This window comes from Amblyraja radiata, chromosome X, assembly GCF_010909765.2.
Source record: "Amblyraja radiata isolate CabotCenter1 chromosome X, sAmbRad1.1.pri, whole genome shotgun sequence".
NCBI lineage: Eukaryota > Metazoa > Chordata > Chondrichthyes > Rajiformes > Rajidae > Amblyraja > Amblyraja radiata.
The window spans coordinates 14,793,862-14,809,009 of NC_045999.1; the positions used below are offsets into that span (position 1 = coordinate 14,793,862).

The 15,148-nt window shown below is 48.7% G+C and overlaps 1 protein-coding gene across 12 annotated transcripts in view; it reads left to right on the forward strand.

Annotated features, from left to right (window-relative positions):
* The window catches only part of tpm1 (tropomyosin 1), a 42,761-nt gene that overhangs the window by 4,190 nt on the left and 23,423 nt on the right, over positions 1-15,148 (forward strand). For 5 of the 12 annotated variants that reach the window (XM_033014885.1, XM_033014888.1, XM_033014896.1 and 2 more), the window contains 4 exons: positions 7,725-7,858; positions 12,190-12,307; positions 13,190-13,260; positions 14,875-14,950. In XM_033014885.1, the coding sequence (XP_032870776.1) occupies positions 7,725-7,858; positions 12,190-12,307; positions 13,190-13,260; positions 14,875-14,950 (399 nt within the window). Of the gene's footprint in view, positions 1-1,763; positions 1,994-7,724; positions 7,859-12,189; positions 12,308-13,189; positions 13,261-13,657; positions 13,734-14,874; positions 14,951-15,148 lie in introns of those variants that run through there. The other 7 variants (XM_033014890.1, XM_033014889.1, XM_033014887.1 and 4 more) reach the window with 5 other exon arrangements.

Below are 15,148 nucleotides of genomic sequence, written 5' to 3' on the forward strand. Positions count from 1 at the left end.
CACCTTTGCAGATGATGTGGCTTCACATTACAATGGAAAGCAACCCTCTGCCCCATGAAAAATACAGGAGTCACATACTCAGTGTCGCAGCCAATGAAGGAAAAAAACACATTTACCTCTCTGTCTGTGTCTGTGTCGCCACCCTCAGGGAACTATGTAGCACTACCCAAGCATACCTCTCTGTTCTACAAACCTCTTTGAGGCCCTATCATTTACCATGTAATTCCTATCCTAGTATAAATCACTAAGATACAACATATGCCACCTATCCGAGTTAAATTCCAGCTGCCATTCTGAACTGCTTGTCATGTTGATCCAGTTCTAGTATCCTGCTGTGACCTTAGATAATGTCTTCACCACTAATTGTCAGAACTGAACATGGGTTATTTTATCTGCAGTAATTACGGACAGTTTTGTGAAGCTAGAAGGTCCATTGACCATGGAGTGGGAAGAAGCATGTACAGGGTTGTAAGGCATGGTTGTAAAGTGACATTTAATAAAAAAGGACGATAATATATCAGAGGATGGTGTGCACACATTCTGCACACGTCCTCTCCAGCCCAGCTCTTGGTCATGGGGTTGTATAGAAACAGGCTCTTCTGACCCCCCTCCCTCCCTCCCACCCTGCTCCATTTCCCACCCTCCCCACTGCATCTCCTTCCCTCTCTCCCCATTCCATCTCCCACCCTCCCCCAATCCCTCTCTCCCCACCCCACATCTATCCATCTCTCTTTCTCCCCACTCCAACACTCTGCCCACTCTCTCTCTCTCTCCCCTCACCACTCCACCCGCTTCAGTACCAACCCCACATCCAACCCATTGGTCCATGGACCTCCATATCTTGGCAGTTCTGTTTGCCTGGATATTTCTTAAATCTTGTGCTAATATCTGCCTTTACGACTCTCACCACATTGATCTCCAGATTCCAACCATGTTCTGGGGGAAACAATCCTCCTCAGATCCCATCCAAACCCCTTACACATTCCCCTAAACATCTGGCCTTCTGGAGAAATGTTCCTTACTATCTACCTCTCTGGACCCCTTCATTTTGTATCTGAATTAGGACCGCCCTCAGCTATGTTTAAGAAGGAACTGCGGATGCTGGGATGTCTGAAGAAGGGTTTCGACCCGAAACGTTGCCTATTTCCTTCGCTCCATAGTGGCTGCCCCACCCGCTGAGTTTCTCCAGCACTTTTGACTACCCTCAACTATGTCCGCTCCAAGAAAATCGAACCCAGCCGTTCCTGCCTCCCTTCATAACCGAGATACTCCATTCCTGGCAACACACAGCTGAATCTCCTCTGCACCCTCTCCAATCTCATCCCTCCCATGATAATCAGCCATGATCATATTGAATGGCGGTGCAGGCTCGAAGGGCCGAATGGCCTACTCCTGCACCTATTTTCTATGTTTCTATGTGGAGAACGGAATTAATACTCCTTGCCCCCCCCCCCTCCGCTCTCTCATTTGCCTCCATCTCTCCCCCAGCTCTCCCTCCTTCACGTACCCTCCCTCCTTCACGTACCCTCCCTTCTTCCCGCCCAACCTCCTCCCTTCTTCCCTCGCCCTCTCCTTCCTCTTCCCCCTCCCTTCCTCACCCTCTCTCCCATCATTCCCTCCTCGTTCCCTCACTCTTTCCTTCCTTCCATCCATCCATCCATCCATCCATCTCTCTCTTTCCTTCCCTCCCTCCCTGGTGGCCGGCAGAGGGTTAAACAGCGCAGGTTAGCGGCGGGTGACTTCCGGCGGGAGTGCCTGTGCAGCGGGGAGGCTGAGCCGGCAACCTGCTGAAGGTTGTCCCGCGGGCGGGTGGGTGGCGGTGCCGAGAGCAGGGGGTCGGGAGCAGGAGCGGGGCGAGCGGATGGCCAACACCATGCCGGTGGATGCGGTCAGGAGGAAGATCAGGAGCCTGCAGGACCAGGCAGATGTGGCGGAGGAGAAAGCGAACAGGCTGCAGCGGGACGTGGACAGCGAGCGGCAGAACCGGGAGCTGGTGAGCGCCGGCCGGCGGGGCAGGGGCACGGGACTGGGGAAAGGAGCGGGGGTGGAGATGAGGTGGGGACAGGTGTGGCAATAGGTTGGGAAGGGAGTAGGGAGAGGGGGATAGGGATGAGAGGGGGAGAGGTGGAGAGGAGTGGGAGAGGAGGAAACTAGTGGGGGGGGGGGGGGGAGATAGGGTAGGGAGGAGGGGAATGCATGGGAGGGGGATAGGAGCATGAGGGTGGAGGTCGAGCTGGAGACCGCTCCTGCAGTGTGACCGGGCCGCTGACTCAGTGCCGGACCTGCACCATGGAGCGGGCGAGCTGGGGAAATGCGGCCGTTGTCTCCAGGGCTAAACCCAGTACAGGTCGAGGCAGAGGCGCCCTCTGTAGATGAAACCTTGCGCCGCCAGAAATCATGGCCCCATTTAATTCCAACCTTCCCTGCTACTGTGCACCGTAACTTCTGAGGTTGGAACTCGCCTCTTGTTCCCGTGTGAAGCGTGTTTACACAGTCCGATGCCTTTAATTTGGTCACGGCGGTGTATTGTTTAATAACACTAATGAGTTCATTCGGAGGTGAGACCCGTGTTTTATGTATACTGGTACATTCAGTTGTGGCTGTAATCCCGGATTTGGGCCCATGCAGTGTATGATTAACTGGCCTACGCTGAAGCGAGTCTGAGCGGCCAGTGCAAAGGTGGGGCTTAATCAGTCCAGCCCTGGGCTGTTTGCTTCAAGATCGCCGATCAGCCCCACGATGGTTTATCTAGAACTGAGGCTGTTTACATGCCAGGGACTGCTTCACAGGGCAATAGAAACCAATAGCGTTCAGCAGACAGCCTGCAACTGTATTCACCCATGTACCCCCGCTCCCCCTCCCTTACTACAAGATATCACGAATCAGTTTGGGTCCAACACCTATCCTGCATTGACTTAGAGTCCCCTCATGTATCTCCATCTCCCTCTCCCCTCCCCCCGCCCCAACCACCAAAATATCACGAATCTGTTGATATTCCAGTACCTTTAATTAAGAGTCTACCTTCGATTTAAACCAACATCTGCAGTTCTTCCCTGCAACTTTAATTGCGGTGCTGCCTGCCCCGCTAAATTACTCCAACATTTTTTGTGCCTACGTTTAAATTAACTCCATTTATTCTCCATTTTGGGACAAGGAGTTTGTGTTTGTTTATATTGGAAGGCAATGGCCTTCATTTCAAACATAAAATGTCATGCAAAGATTGCACGGATTCCTTATTTGGAGTTCAGTGTGCAGCTTTGGCCCGTGTCCAAGACATGAGGAGTGGAATTGCCGAGTCCACGGCTGAGCTTGTGGCTGTGGGTGGGGGTAAGGTGGGTCCACAGCCGGGAGAGCTGGCCTCATTGAGGTAGGCGTAGGACTTGAGAGCTGTGAGGACCTGAGGTCAGGGTAGAACAACCATGTGGGTGGGGCAGGTTGGAAGGGCCGAGTGGCATGCTCATTTTCCTATGTAGGAAGGAACTGTGGACGCTGGTTTAAACCGCATATATAAACAAAATGTAACTCAGCGGGACAGGCAGCGTATCTGGAGAGGAGGAATGGGTGACGGTTCGGGTCGAGGGTCTGAAGAAGGGTCTCGACCAGAAACGTCACCCATTCCTTCTCTCGAGAGATGCTGCCTGTCCCGCTGAGTTACTGCAGCATTTTGTGTCTGTCTTCGTGCTTCTATCTTTCCTGTGTATTTGTGAGATTCCCCAACTTCTGCGAGGGCTTGGCAGTGTCGATGCCGCAGTGTGGAATCGAGAACAATGTGTTAATGCAGGGGAACAAATGGCTACACAATTCTCCACCAGGTGATTATCCTTCACTGAGCCAGTCGCCTGGAGCCGCGGGCTGCCTGCCTGCCACTACTGTGTGACGGCCCAGACCGAGGGAGGGGAAGGGGCGGCGGTGTGTGTGTACCCGGGTTCAGGATGCAGCCTGACCTTGCTCCAAGGACACTCGCTCACTTTAATCATTGGTGAATCTTTAAAAAAAAATTCAAGCGAATCCAAAGCCTAAATTGTTTCTTATCACAACACGATAGTGCCGTGGTTGATCCTGTCCTGCCCCTCCCCCCTCTTGTCTCCCAGCTTACTCTCTCCACCCCCACTCCCCAAACAGTCTGAAGAAGGGTCCAAACCAGAAATGTGCCTATCTATCCCTTTTCCCCAGAGATACTGCCTGACCAGCGGAGTTACTCCAGAACTCTCTGTGTCTGTGTGTGTGTGTGTGTGTGTGTGTGTGGAAGCTAACTGGTTGCCTGGTGAATGTTGAGGCTAGGTCTTCATGTCATCCACGCTCCCCCTGACGGAGGTGATTTAGTGACCCCCTGCTCTGGGGCCTATCCCATCTGACCCACTGCCCGACACATCTCCCTGTCATCTCTTCTCTCTAGATGTCCTTCTGCAGATTTGACCTAAGCAGAATGTCACAAAGTTGTACGTGACTCCTTGCCCTTGTATTCTGTGCCCCGGCTGAGGGTAGGTATCCCATACTGCCTTGGCCACGTGACTACTTGCCCTTGTGAAATCTCTTCTCCTTGTGACGGGGATGGCAGGTACCTTGATCCTCCCTTGCCATGAGCTGTTTCGTACAATCATTAATGTTTATAGCTCTTTCTCAAAATAAAGTCTATAGGTCACCAAAGTAAAATGATGGTTATCGGTTCGGCTTGAAGGATTAGCTTCCTGACAGCGCCCACTCATCTTTATCAATTTGGCAAGAGCTTAGGGGAAAGGGCAGACGCTTCATGACCAGAACTCTAATAACACACTCCTGCTTTGATAATGCAGCATTATCAAGGCTTAAGAATCCAGAGAGAAGGAAACTGAGAGTATTGTATAAATACGGAAGAATTGAACCATGCAGCCAGGAAACTGACCCTTCGGCCCATCTAGCCCTTGTCGACCATGATATTGCTATCAATACAATGGCAGTTTTTGAAATACTCAGCCTGTAGTCTCTGCGCTTCAAGCATTCATCCAAATACTTCAATGTTGTGAGGCCCATTTCCCTCACCTATTCCAGATTTCAATCATCTTCTGGTGAAAAAACACTTCTTCCCCCCCCCCCCCCCCACCCCGCAGTCTCCCACCCAGTGCCATAAACCTATTTGTTTAAAGACACCTCTACCTTTGCTGATAATGTTTTTCACTATCTGTCCCCCTCAGTATTTTGGCCTGCCAATATTTTGTCTCCTCAATCTGCCCCCACCTCCCCTCGGCTTTCTCTGCTACAAAAGAAACAAGCTCTCCTCATAGCTGAAAGCCTCTGCCCCAGGTAACATCCTGGTGAACCTCCTCTACACACCCTCCAATACAATGGCATCCATCCTATAGTGTGGTGACCAGACCTGAGTGCCGGACTCCAACAGTGATCTAACTAATGGATGATACGGTTGTACCATATCATAGAAACATGGAACATAGGTGTAGGAGTAGGCTGTTCGGCCTTTCGATCCAGCACCGCCATTCAATATGACCATGGCTGATCATCCAAAATCAGTACCCCGTTCTGGCTTTTTCCTCATATCCCTTGATTCCCTTAGCCCTAAGAGCAAAATCTAACTCTCGCTTGAATCCTCCCTGTACTGATGAGGGCACAAGAGATTATAGTTGGGACCCTTCATGGAGGACATGGATAGGTAACATTTCAGGTTGGGAACTTTCTTCAGTCTGAAGAAGGGTTCCAACCCGAAACATCACTCATCCATGTCCTCCAGTGTTGCTGCCTGGCCCGCTGTGTTACTCCAGCACTCCCTCAACTTATGTTCTGTGCCCATGCAAATGAAGGCTATTATCCCAACCACACAGTTGAGGCCTCAGACCTGGAACGTTAGCTGTGTTTCTCCCTCCACGAACACTGCCTGACCTGCTGAGTGTTAGCAGCAGTTTCTGATTTCATTTCAGATTTCCGGCACCTGGAAATTATTTTAGATTTTCATCTATTTATGCCTCCCTAACCACTGTATCGACCAATGCTGTCACCCGCACTGCATTCCTCACTTCCTGCCTCTATTGCAGGATCCAGCTGTGCAGTGTATATATCCTGGCCATGTTCATCTGCTCAAAATGCATCATCTCACATTTCTCCATCTGTCTTGTAAAGCAAATGGTCAATATTCTTCTGTAGCTTCCTCACTATCAATTTGGGTGGCAGGGTGACACAGCGGTACAGCTGCTGCTTTACAGCACCAGAGACCCGGGTTTGATCCTGACTATGGGTGCTGTCTGTGCGGAGTTTGTACATTCTTCCTGTGACTGCGTGGGTTTTCGCCGGGTGCTCCGGTTTCCTCCCATACTCCCAAGATGTACAGGTTTGTTGGCAAATGGTTTCTGTAAAGATTGTAAATTGTCCTTGGTTGTGTAAGATAGCGTTAGTGTATGGGAATCACTGGTTAGCACGGACTCGGTGGGCTGAAGGGCTTGTTTCCACGCTGTATCTGTCAATTAAACTAAACAGAGAATATCTTTGGCAGCATCTGTGACAGTGAAATGGAGATAGTGGTTTGGGTGGACGATGTCTTGCCAGATCTGGTCACCAACCTGTAAAGTTAACTATATCCCTCTCCCCACAGGTGTGGTGGTGTGTTTCTCCAGCTTTGGCAGGACTTGTGTCTTTAGCTTGTGTCCGTCACCTGTAATATATCATCACAGCAGTGTGAAGTTAGGGGAATCTGTCAGTGGGAACCGAGCTGGAGCTTTTGACGGGATCATTGGCCATGTGGGTCAGAACCGAAAGCTGCCCACTCTGACCTCACTGGAAGTGTTTAGTGGCTGTTCCGCAATTTGAAGGAATTAATAGTAATATGTTTAAGGAGCCAAAATTGGAACTGGAGATTTCAGGGAATTCTAGAGACAGTGGAATGCTGTCCTGCTGGGAGAGGTTGGAAAGAATGTCGTTGTTGTATTGAGGGGGAAGCAGGAAAAGGCACAAATGAGGAAGGGCTGGATGGTTTTGCATACGGGAGCAGGTGAATAAAAGGGAAGGTGTGGCATAAACTGCAGCAGTGACTGAGGATAAAACACCTTGTTTGTAAATCATATGTAAATAGATGAAAGGTTAGGAGCTTTGAAAGTCCCGAACTGCTTTGCAACTGGGACCAAAAAGGTGCAAAGTTGAATCATTTAAGAGTCAAGAGTGTTTTATTGTCATATGTCGCAAACAGAACAATGAAATTCTTACTTGCAGCAGCACAACAGATAGTATTGCTGTACAAACATAGTGCGGTTGTACATACTGTAACAGTGTTCACTTCACAGTTCACATTCTGGTGAAGTGTTTCTGTGTAAAACAAGTGAAATGCCATCAGAAGGTCAGTGCCTCCATTTTGAAGAATGGGTACAATTGGGGGGGGGGGAGGGGGGGTAGGTTTAATTTTAGTTTAGTTTATTGTCACGTGTACCGAGGTACAGTGAAAAGCTTTTGTTGTGTGCTAAACCAGTTAGCGCAAAGACAATACACGATTACAATCAAGCCATTCACAGTGTACCTTATAGTGCTTGGAGCGCAGTTTATCTTCCATGGAGCTCAGGGTTAGTTACTTTAGTTTTATCCCCACTCCTAGCTCCATGTGGGGGTGGTCCGGGTATTCATACCAGGATGGGCAAGGGAATGACACAAGAATGTTTGTGGGTGGTCACATGCAACTTCCAACCCTGTGCCTTGTGTGTGAGACACAGCCTGTGTTGGTCCTGGGCTCTGACTGCTTGTTTCCCCCCAAGGCCGAGGCAGACGTGGCCTCTCTGAACAGGCGCATCCAGCTGGTTGAGGAGGAGCTGGACAGGGCCCAGGAGCGCCTGGCCACCGCCCTGCAGAAGCTGGAGGAGGCTGAGAAGGCCGCTGACGAGAGTGAAAGGTAAGATTTTGCTGAATAGGGGCACCTGCTGGCTCAGCCATCCGGTCCCGGGCTTTGTGTTTAATGCTGGGTTCAGAGAGTCATTGAGTCACATGCAGGCTCTTTGGCCCAACACGTCCATGCCAACCAAGGTGCCCCGTACATGCTCGGCCTATTGCAGGCGCTTGGCCCACATTCCTCGAAACCTTTCCAGCCAAGAACCTACATTTGGTTGTCGTAAAATGTTTTTATTGTACCTGCCTCAAGGACCTCCTCTATACACGCACCCACATTCCATACACCCATCACCCTCCGTGATAAGGTTGTCAACCAGACTTCCTGTGAGAGTTTGTTTTGCCTCTATTTAGCGATACTTTTCAATTGACATAAAGGCATGAAAAATTGAATTTATGTTGGGCCCTTTGAGTCACGGTTTGGCTCCTTCCAAGTTGTTGCTGTTTCTACACTAATGACTGACCTGTTGGCTATGTGGTAACGAGGGCTTGGTCCTCGACACTGTTCCAGATGCACAAGGCTCCTGTTTGGATTGCCAGTAGAGTGGGAAATCTGACACCAGCTCCCTGCCACTACAAGAGGGCATTGTTAAATTTCCCCTTTTTCATTTGCATTATCCAAATGAAAGGTGTGTGGGATATATACCGTGTTCTGTGCTGGGGCTGTAGCTGACTGCTCTCCACCCCACACCTTCCCATCCCTCCCCAATTCTGCCCTGTGGCTGCTCCTGTCAATCGCCCAGTCATCAGAAATTTACAACACAGGAGGAGGCCATTCGGCCCATTGCGTCCAGACCAGTTGAAACACAGCTCCCTAGGCTGATAGCACCTTCCAGCACCATTTGACTGAAAGATGGCAGATGGAGTTTAATGCTGATAAGTGTGAGGTGCTACATCTTGGCAGGACAAATCAAAATAGGACGTACATGGTAAATGGTAGGGAATTGAAGAATGCAGGTTGACAGAGGGATCTGGGAATAACTGTGCACAGTTCCCTGAAAGTGGAATCTCATGTAGATAGGATGGTAAAGAAAGCTTTTGGTGTGCTGGCCTTTATAAATCAGAGCATTGAGTATAGAAGTTGGGATGTAATGTTAAAATTGTACAAGGCATTGGTGAGGCCAATTCTGGAGTATGGTGTACAATTTTGGTCGCCTAATTATAGGAAGGATGTCAACAAAATAGAGAGAGTACAAAGGAGATTTACTAGAATGTTGCCTGGGTTTCAGCAACTAAGTTACAGAGAAAGGTTGAACAAGTTAGGGCTTTATTCTTTGGAGCGCAGAAGGTTAAGGGGGGACTTGATAGAGGTCTTTAAAATGATGAGAGGGATAGACAGAGTTGACGTGGATAAGCTTTTCCCACTGAGAGTAGGGAAGATTCAAACAAGGGGACATGACTTGAGAATTAAGGGACAGAAGTTTAGGGGTAACATGAGGGGGAACTTCTTTACTCAGAGAGTGGTGGCTGTGTGGAATGAGCTTCCAGTGAAGGTGGTGGAGGCAGGTTCATTTTTATCATTTAAAAATAAATTGGATAGTTATATGGACAGGAAAGGAATGGAGGGTTATGGTCTGAGCGCAGGTATATGGGACATGGGGAGAATACGTGTTCGGCATGGACTAGAAGGGTCGAGATGGCCTGTTTCCGTGTTGTAATTGTTATATGGTTATATGGTTATAGTTCTCTAGGTCACAGCCCCTGATAGGGTCAGTGGTATAGTGGACAGGGAAGAAGGGCGTCGAAGTTGAATAGGAAAGGTTCAGTGGGTTCTGGGCCAAACACAGGGAAATGGGATTAGCTTAGGTGAGCCCTTTCGTTGGCATGAACTAGCTGGGGGAAAGGGCCTGTTTCCGTGCGGTATTACTGACTCTATGGATTGAAATGAACATGGGGAATGACAGATAGAATTTAATTTCTACAAGTGCAATGTGGTGCACTTCAGTAATTTAAACGAGGGCAGGTCACGCAGAGTAATTGCCAGCCCCCGGAGAGTGTTGTCGAACAGTGTCCAAGTGTACAGCTGCATAGTTCCCTGAAAGTGGTGACGCAGGGTGGTGAAAGGTGTTTGGCTTCATTGGTCAGGGTATTGAGTACAGCATGTGGGACATGAGGGTGTAACTGTATAAGTTGTTTATGAGACCACAGTTGTACTGTGTGCAGTCCTGGTTGCATAGCTATGGGAAGGATGTCATTAAGCTGGAAAGATTGCAGAAAGGATTCCCAAAGGAATGAAGGGCTTGAGTTAAAAGGAGAGGCTGAGGCATTTGTACTCTGGAGTGTAGAAGTGATGACCTTGTAGAGGTGTATGAAATCATGAGGGGCATGGTCGCAGTCTTTTCCAGATTAGCAGAGACTAGAATTACAGAACACAGATTGAAGGTGAGAGGGGACGGATTTAAAAGGGAACTGGGGACAATTTGTTTGCACAGAGGGCAGTGTGTTTATGGAACAAGATGCCAGTTGAAGCAGTCAAGGGGAGTATTGTTGCAGTCCTTAAGAATTTAGGCAATAGGTGCAGGAGTAGGCCATTCGACCCTTCGAGCCAGCACCGCCATTTAATGTGATCATGGCTGATCATCCTCAATGAGTACCCCGTTCCTGCCTTCTCCCCATATCCCCTGACTCTGCTATTTTTAAGAGCCCTATCTAGCTCTCCCTTGAAAGCATCCAGAGATCCCGCCTCCACTGCCCTCTGACGCAGAGAATTCCACAGACTCACAACTCTCTATGAGAAAAAGTGTTTCCTCGTCTCTGCTCTAAATGGCTTACTCCTTATTCTTAAACTGTGGCCCCTGGTTCTGGACTCCCCCAACACACCTCCAGCGTGTCCAAACCCATAACAATCTTATATGTTTCAATGAGATAGCCTCTCATCCTTCTAAACTCCAGAGTGTACTAGCCCAGCCGCTCAGTACTAGCCCAGCATATGACAGTCCCGCCATCCCGGGAATTAACCTTGTAAACCTGTGCTGCACTTCCTCAATAGCAAGAATGTCTTCCTCAAATTAGGAGACCAAAACTGCACACAATACTCTAGGGTGTGGTCTCACTAGGGCTCTGTACAATTGCAGAAGGATCGCTTTACTCCTATATTTGATTCCTCTTGTAATAAAGGCCAACATGCCATTCGCTTTCTTCACTGCCTGCTGTACCTGCATGTTTACTTTCATAGACTGACAAACAAGGACCCCCAGATCCCATTGTACTTCCCCTTTTCCCAACTTGACGCTATTTAGATAGTAATCTGCATTCTTGTTTTTACTGCCAAAGTGGATAACCTCACATTTATCCGCATTAAACTTCATCTGCCATGCATCTGACCACTCCGCAAGAGCATGTATAGAAAAGGTTTAGAGGGATAGGGGCAAAGGCAGGCAAGTGGGAATGGTTCGGATAGTAATCTTGGTCAGCATGGATGGGTTGGGCTGAAGGGACTGTTTCCATACTGAATAACTCTCTGACAGACTCTCCACATGTCTGAAGTATTCAATCCCAGACAGCATCATCTTCTGCACATGAACAATGTACACACTATCACATTTTCCTACAGTGTGTTGACCAGAACCTCCTGCAGTATTTCACCTTCGTCCTAACCAGTGTTACATTGAGTAGAAACAAGGAACTGCAGATGCTTGGTTACAAAAATCGACATAAAGTGCTGGAGTAACTCAGTGGGGCAGGCTGCATCTCTGGAGAATATAGATAGACAACCTTTGGGACACTTCTGAGTTACTCAAGCATTTTTGTGTCTATTTTTGTAATCCAGCATCTGCAGTTCTTTGTTGCAACAAGAGAAAATCCATTGTTCCCTTATTTATAAATGGATAGATATAATCCATATAAATAGATTGGGAGCTATAAATGGATAGGATAGGTTTGGAGGGATATGTGCCAAACGCAGGCAGGTGGGCCATGTTGATCGGCAAGGGGAAATTGGGCTGAAGGGCCTGCTTGGTTGCTGCGTGACTCTATAAAGAGGAGGTCGATCAGGCAGTATTTGGTACTATCGGTGGTCTGTGATTTTTGTTGAGGGGAGCCAGGAATGTGAAGTTCGATGCTACCCAACTGGTGCTGACAAGACTTGTTGAGACTGATTGCCCAGGGGTGGGGACTGCTGACTTCTGACCCAGGAAGGCACAGCTTGAACCTCTGCCATCAGGGTGGGGTGGCATTTGCACATCGTTGCCCCCTAGGAACAAAATGAAAATGCTGGCGACTACAGTTGGTGGGATTCCTTCCCTTCCCAATCCCAACCTGACCAGTGTACGCCAACAGGAAGCGGTGCTCTGTTCACAGTGATGTTCATTGTCGTGTTTCTGCTCTTCCTTTCTCCAGAGGGATGAAGGTCATTGAGAACAGGGCCCTGAAGGATGAGGAGAAGATGGAGCTGCAGGAGATCCAGCTCAAGGAGGCCAAGCACATTGCTGAGGAGGCTGACCGCAAATATGAGGAGGTGAGACGTTTGTGTAACCCGAGGCTTGTGTGGGTACTGAGGCTGGTGCTGGCTGAGAGGCTGGAACATGCCCAGTGGTATCACAGCTATGGACAATGTGTAACGTTGCACTGGGCAACAGGAGACTTTTGGTCCAACTCTCACCCAACAGGGGTGGCATAGTGGCAGAGGGTAGAGCCGCTGCCTCATGGCGCCAGAAACCCGGGGTTGATCCCGATTCTGAGCGCTATCTGTGTGGAGTTTGTACATTCTCTCTGTGACCACGTGGGTTTCCACCGGGTGTTGCAGTTTCCTCCCACATCCTAAACTGGTGCAGCAGTAGAGTTGCTGCCTTATTGTGCCAGTGACCCGGGTTCGATCCTGACTAGGGGTCCATCTGTACGGAGTTAGTACGTTCGCCCCGTGACCATGTGGGTTTTCTCCAGGAGCTCCGGTTTCTTCCCACACTTGAAAGACAGGTTTGTAGGTTAATTGGCTTGGTATAATTGTAAATTATCCTTAGTGTGTGTGTAGGATAGTGTCAGTGTGCGTGGTCGCTGCGGACTCAGTGGGCCGAAGGGCCTGTTTCCGCGCTGTATCTAAACTAAACTAAACTTGTGGGTTTGTAGGTTAGGTACACAAAATTGCTGGGGAAACTCAGCGGGTGCAGCAGCATCTATGGAGCGAAGGAAATAGGCGACGTTTCGGGCCGAAACCCTTCTTCAGACTTGTAGGTTAATTGCCCCCAGTGTGTAGAGGGTGGATGTGAAAATGGCATACCATTGTGAATGGGTGATTGATTGGGCAGGGAGGCCTGTTTCCTTGCTCTATCTCAAAGCTAAACAAAGACTAGGTCAATGCGGTGTGTCTCAAACAGTGTTAACTCTCATGCTTCCCCATCAGGTCGCACGTAAACTGGTCATCATTGAGAGCGACTTGGAGAGGACTGAGGAGCGAGCTGAGCTGTCTGAATCGTATGTATACCGTCTCCTCTTGTGCAATGTCAGTGGCCACCGCTCATTAAATCCTGCTTGGACACAAAGTGCTAAAACATCCTGGAAAATTAAGTCTTTGAGTACAATGAGTGGAAATTGCAGCCTTCCCTTTGTTTGAGATGATGGATGAGAATAATTTTTCACATCTCTGGTCAACTTGTCGATCCAAAAAAAAAAATCAGTAGAAAACGTGACCTCATCCAGCAATGTGAACCAAGCTCTGTACTCAAAGATTTAAAGCACCAATGAAGCTTGTTCAGATGTTAAATGTCTTGGCCGTGTACTGTTTGGGGTTTTAACCTGTTATCTCTTCTTCACTGCATGTTTTCATTGCACACTGTTTGTGGCCATGTGCATTTCTCATGATATCTCATAGTCGTGCTCGCCGGGTGGACGAGGAGGTTAGAATAACGGACCAAACCTTGAAATCATTAGTGGCAGCAGAAAGCAAGGTACTGGAACTAATACTGTCTGCACTGGCTCACATTGCAATGTGCTCTGGTACAATGACACACACTCGGGTGGGAGGTGGGGGGGGTGGGGGTGGGGGGGGAGGTTATTGCTTGTGTGAAATCGATGCTGCCTTTGTGCTCAGGAAGGATTTGCTGACTTGCTTCTCTCTGCTGCCTCTCCTACACTCTGCAATCTGTTGGTACTGGGTTTCCAGTCTTGATGTGTTATTTCCTCCAGGGACCTTAAAGCAATTGCCGTTTTAAAAGAGAAATTGCTGGCCTATTTTCCAAAGACATGGGGAATTATTGTCGATATTCCCTATTTTCCTGGCCCAAAGGGAAGATGAGAAATGGGAGCAGGTGTCGACTAATTGGCCTCACGATCCTGCTCTCTCAATCAATGGCTGATCCAATCTTGGCCTCAACACTATTTTCCTGCTCTCTCCCCAAATTTCTCCACTTCCTCCTAGTTTAAATCTCCATCACCTGTGCCCAGAATATTTGATGACTGCCTCCACTGCTCTCTGGGGTAGAGAATTTCAAAGACTCGTGACCTGAGAAAATACACTCCTCATCTTGGCCTGCAGTGGGCATCCACTTGCAGATCCCACACCAGGAGTAAAATCTCTCGACATCCATTCAGGCAGTCCCATGCTGAGCATGCTTCAATAAGATCACCCCGACAGTTTTCTAACCTCCAGCTTGCTCAGCCTTTCTTCTCGAGTCAACTCCCCTTCTCCCAGGAATCAACTTCCTCTATTCCTGAACTGTGGAGTACACAAGTGTTTGTGGCAGTGCAGGTGTGATCTTGCCAATGTCCTGTAATGTAGCAATAACCAAGCATTCCTACACTCCATCTCTCGTAAAAGTCCAACCTTCCATTGGTCTTCCCAGTGACAAGAAAGTAGTGATTGAGCCAAGTTTTATATTGGTCGACTTCTCGAGGCCCTGCTGCTTTAAGGCCACCTGTTGTGCTCAGTTAGAGCCATTTCATTAAATCTTTTTCTTTCTTTCTTTCACTTGCCCCCTCTTCACCTCCCTTCCTGTTGCTGTTTCCTCCCCCCCCCCCTGCATCTCCACCCTTCCTGTTGTTTTTTTATTTTTGCTTTTCCTTCCCTTTTTCTATTCTGACTTGAAACAGTAAATCTGCTGAGCTTGAAGAAGAGTTGAAAACTGTGACCAACAACCTTAAGTCACTGGAGGCACAGGCTGAGAAGGTAGGCCATGGGATAAACACTGCTGTAGTGTTACCCGTGTGAAGCATCCTAACTTACTGATGGGTTTAGTGCTGCACTGCGGCTCAGTTTGTGGAGCTGCTGCATTACTGCTCCAACAACCTGGATTCCACCTCCGGTATAGTTTATGTGATGTTCATAAGTGATAGGATCAGAGTGAGGCCATTCGGCCCATCAAGT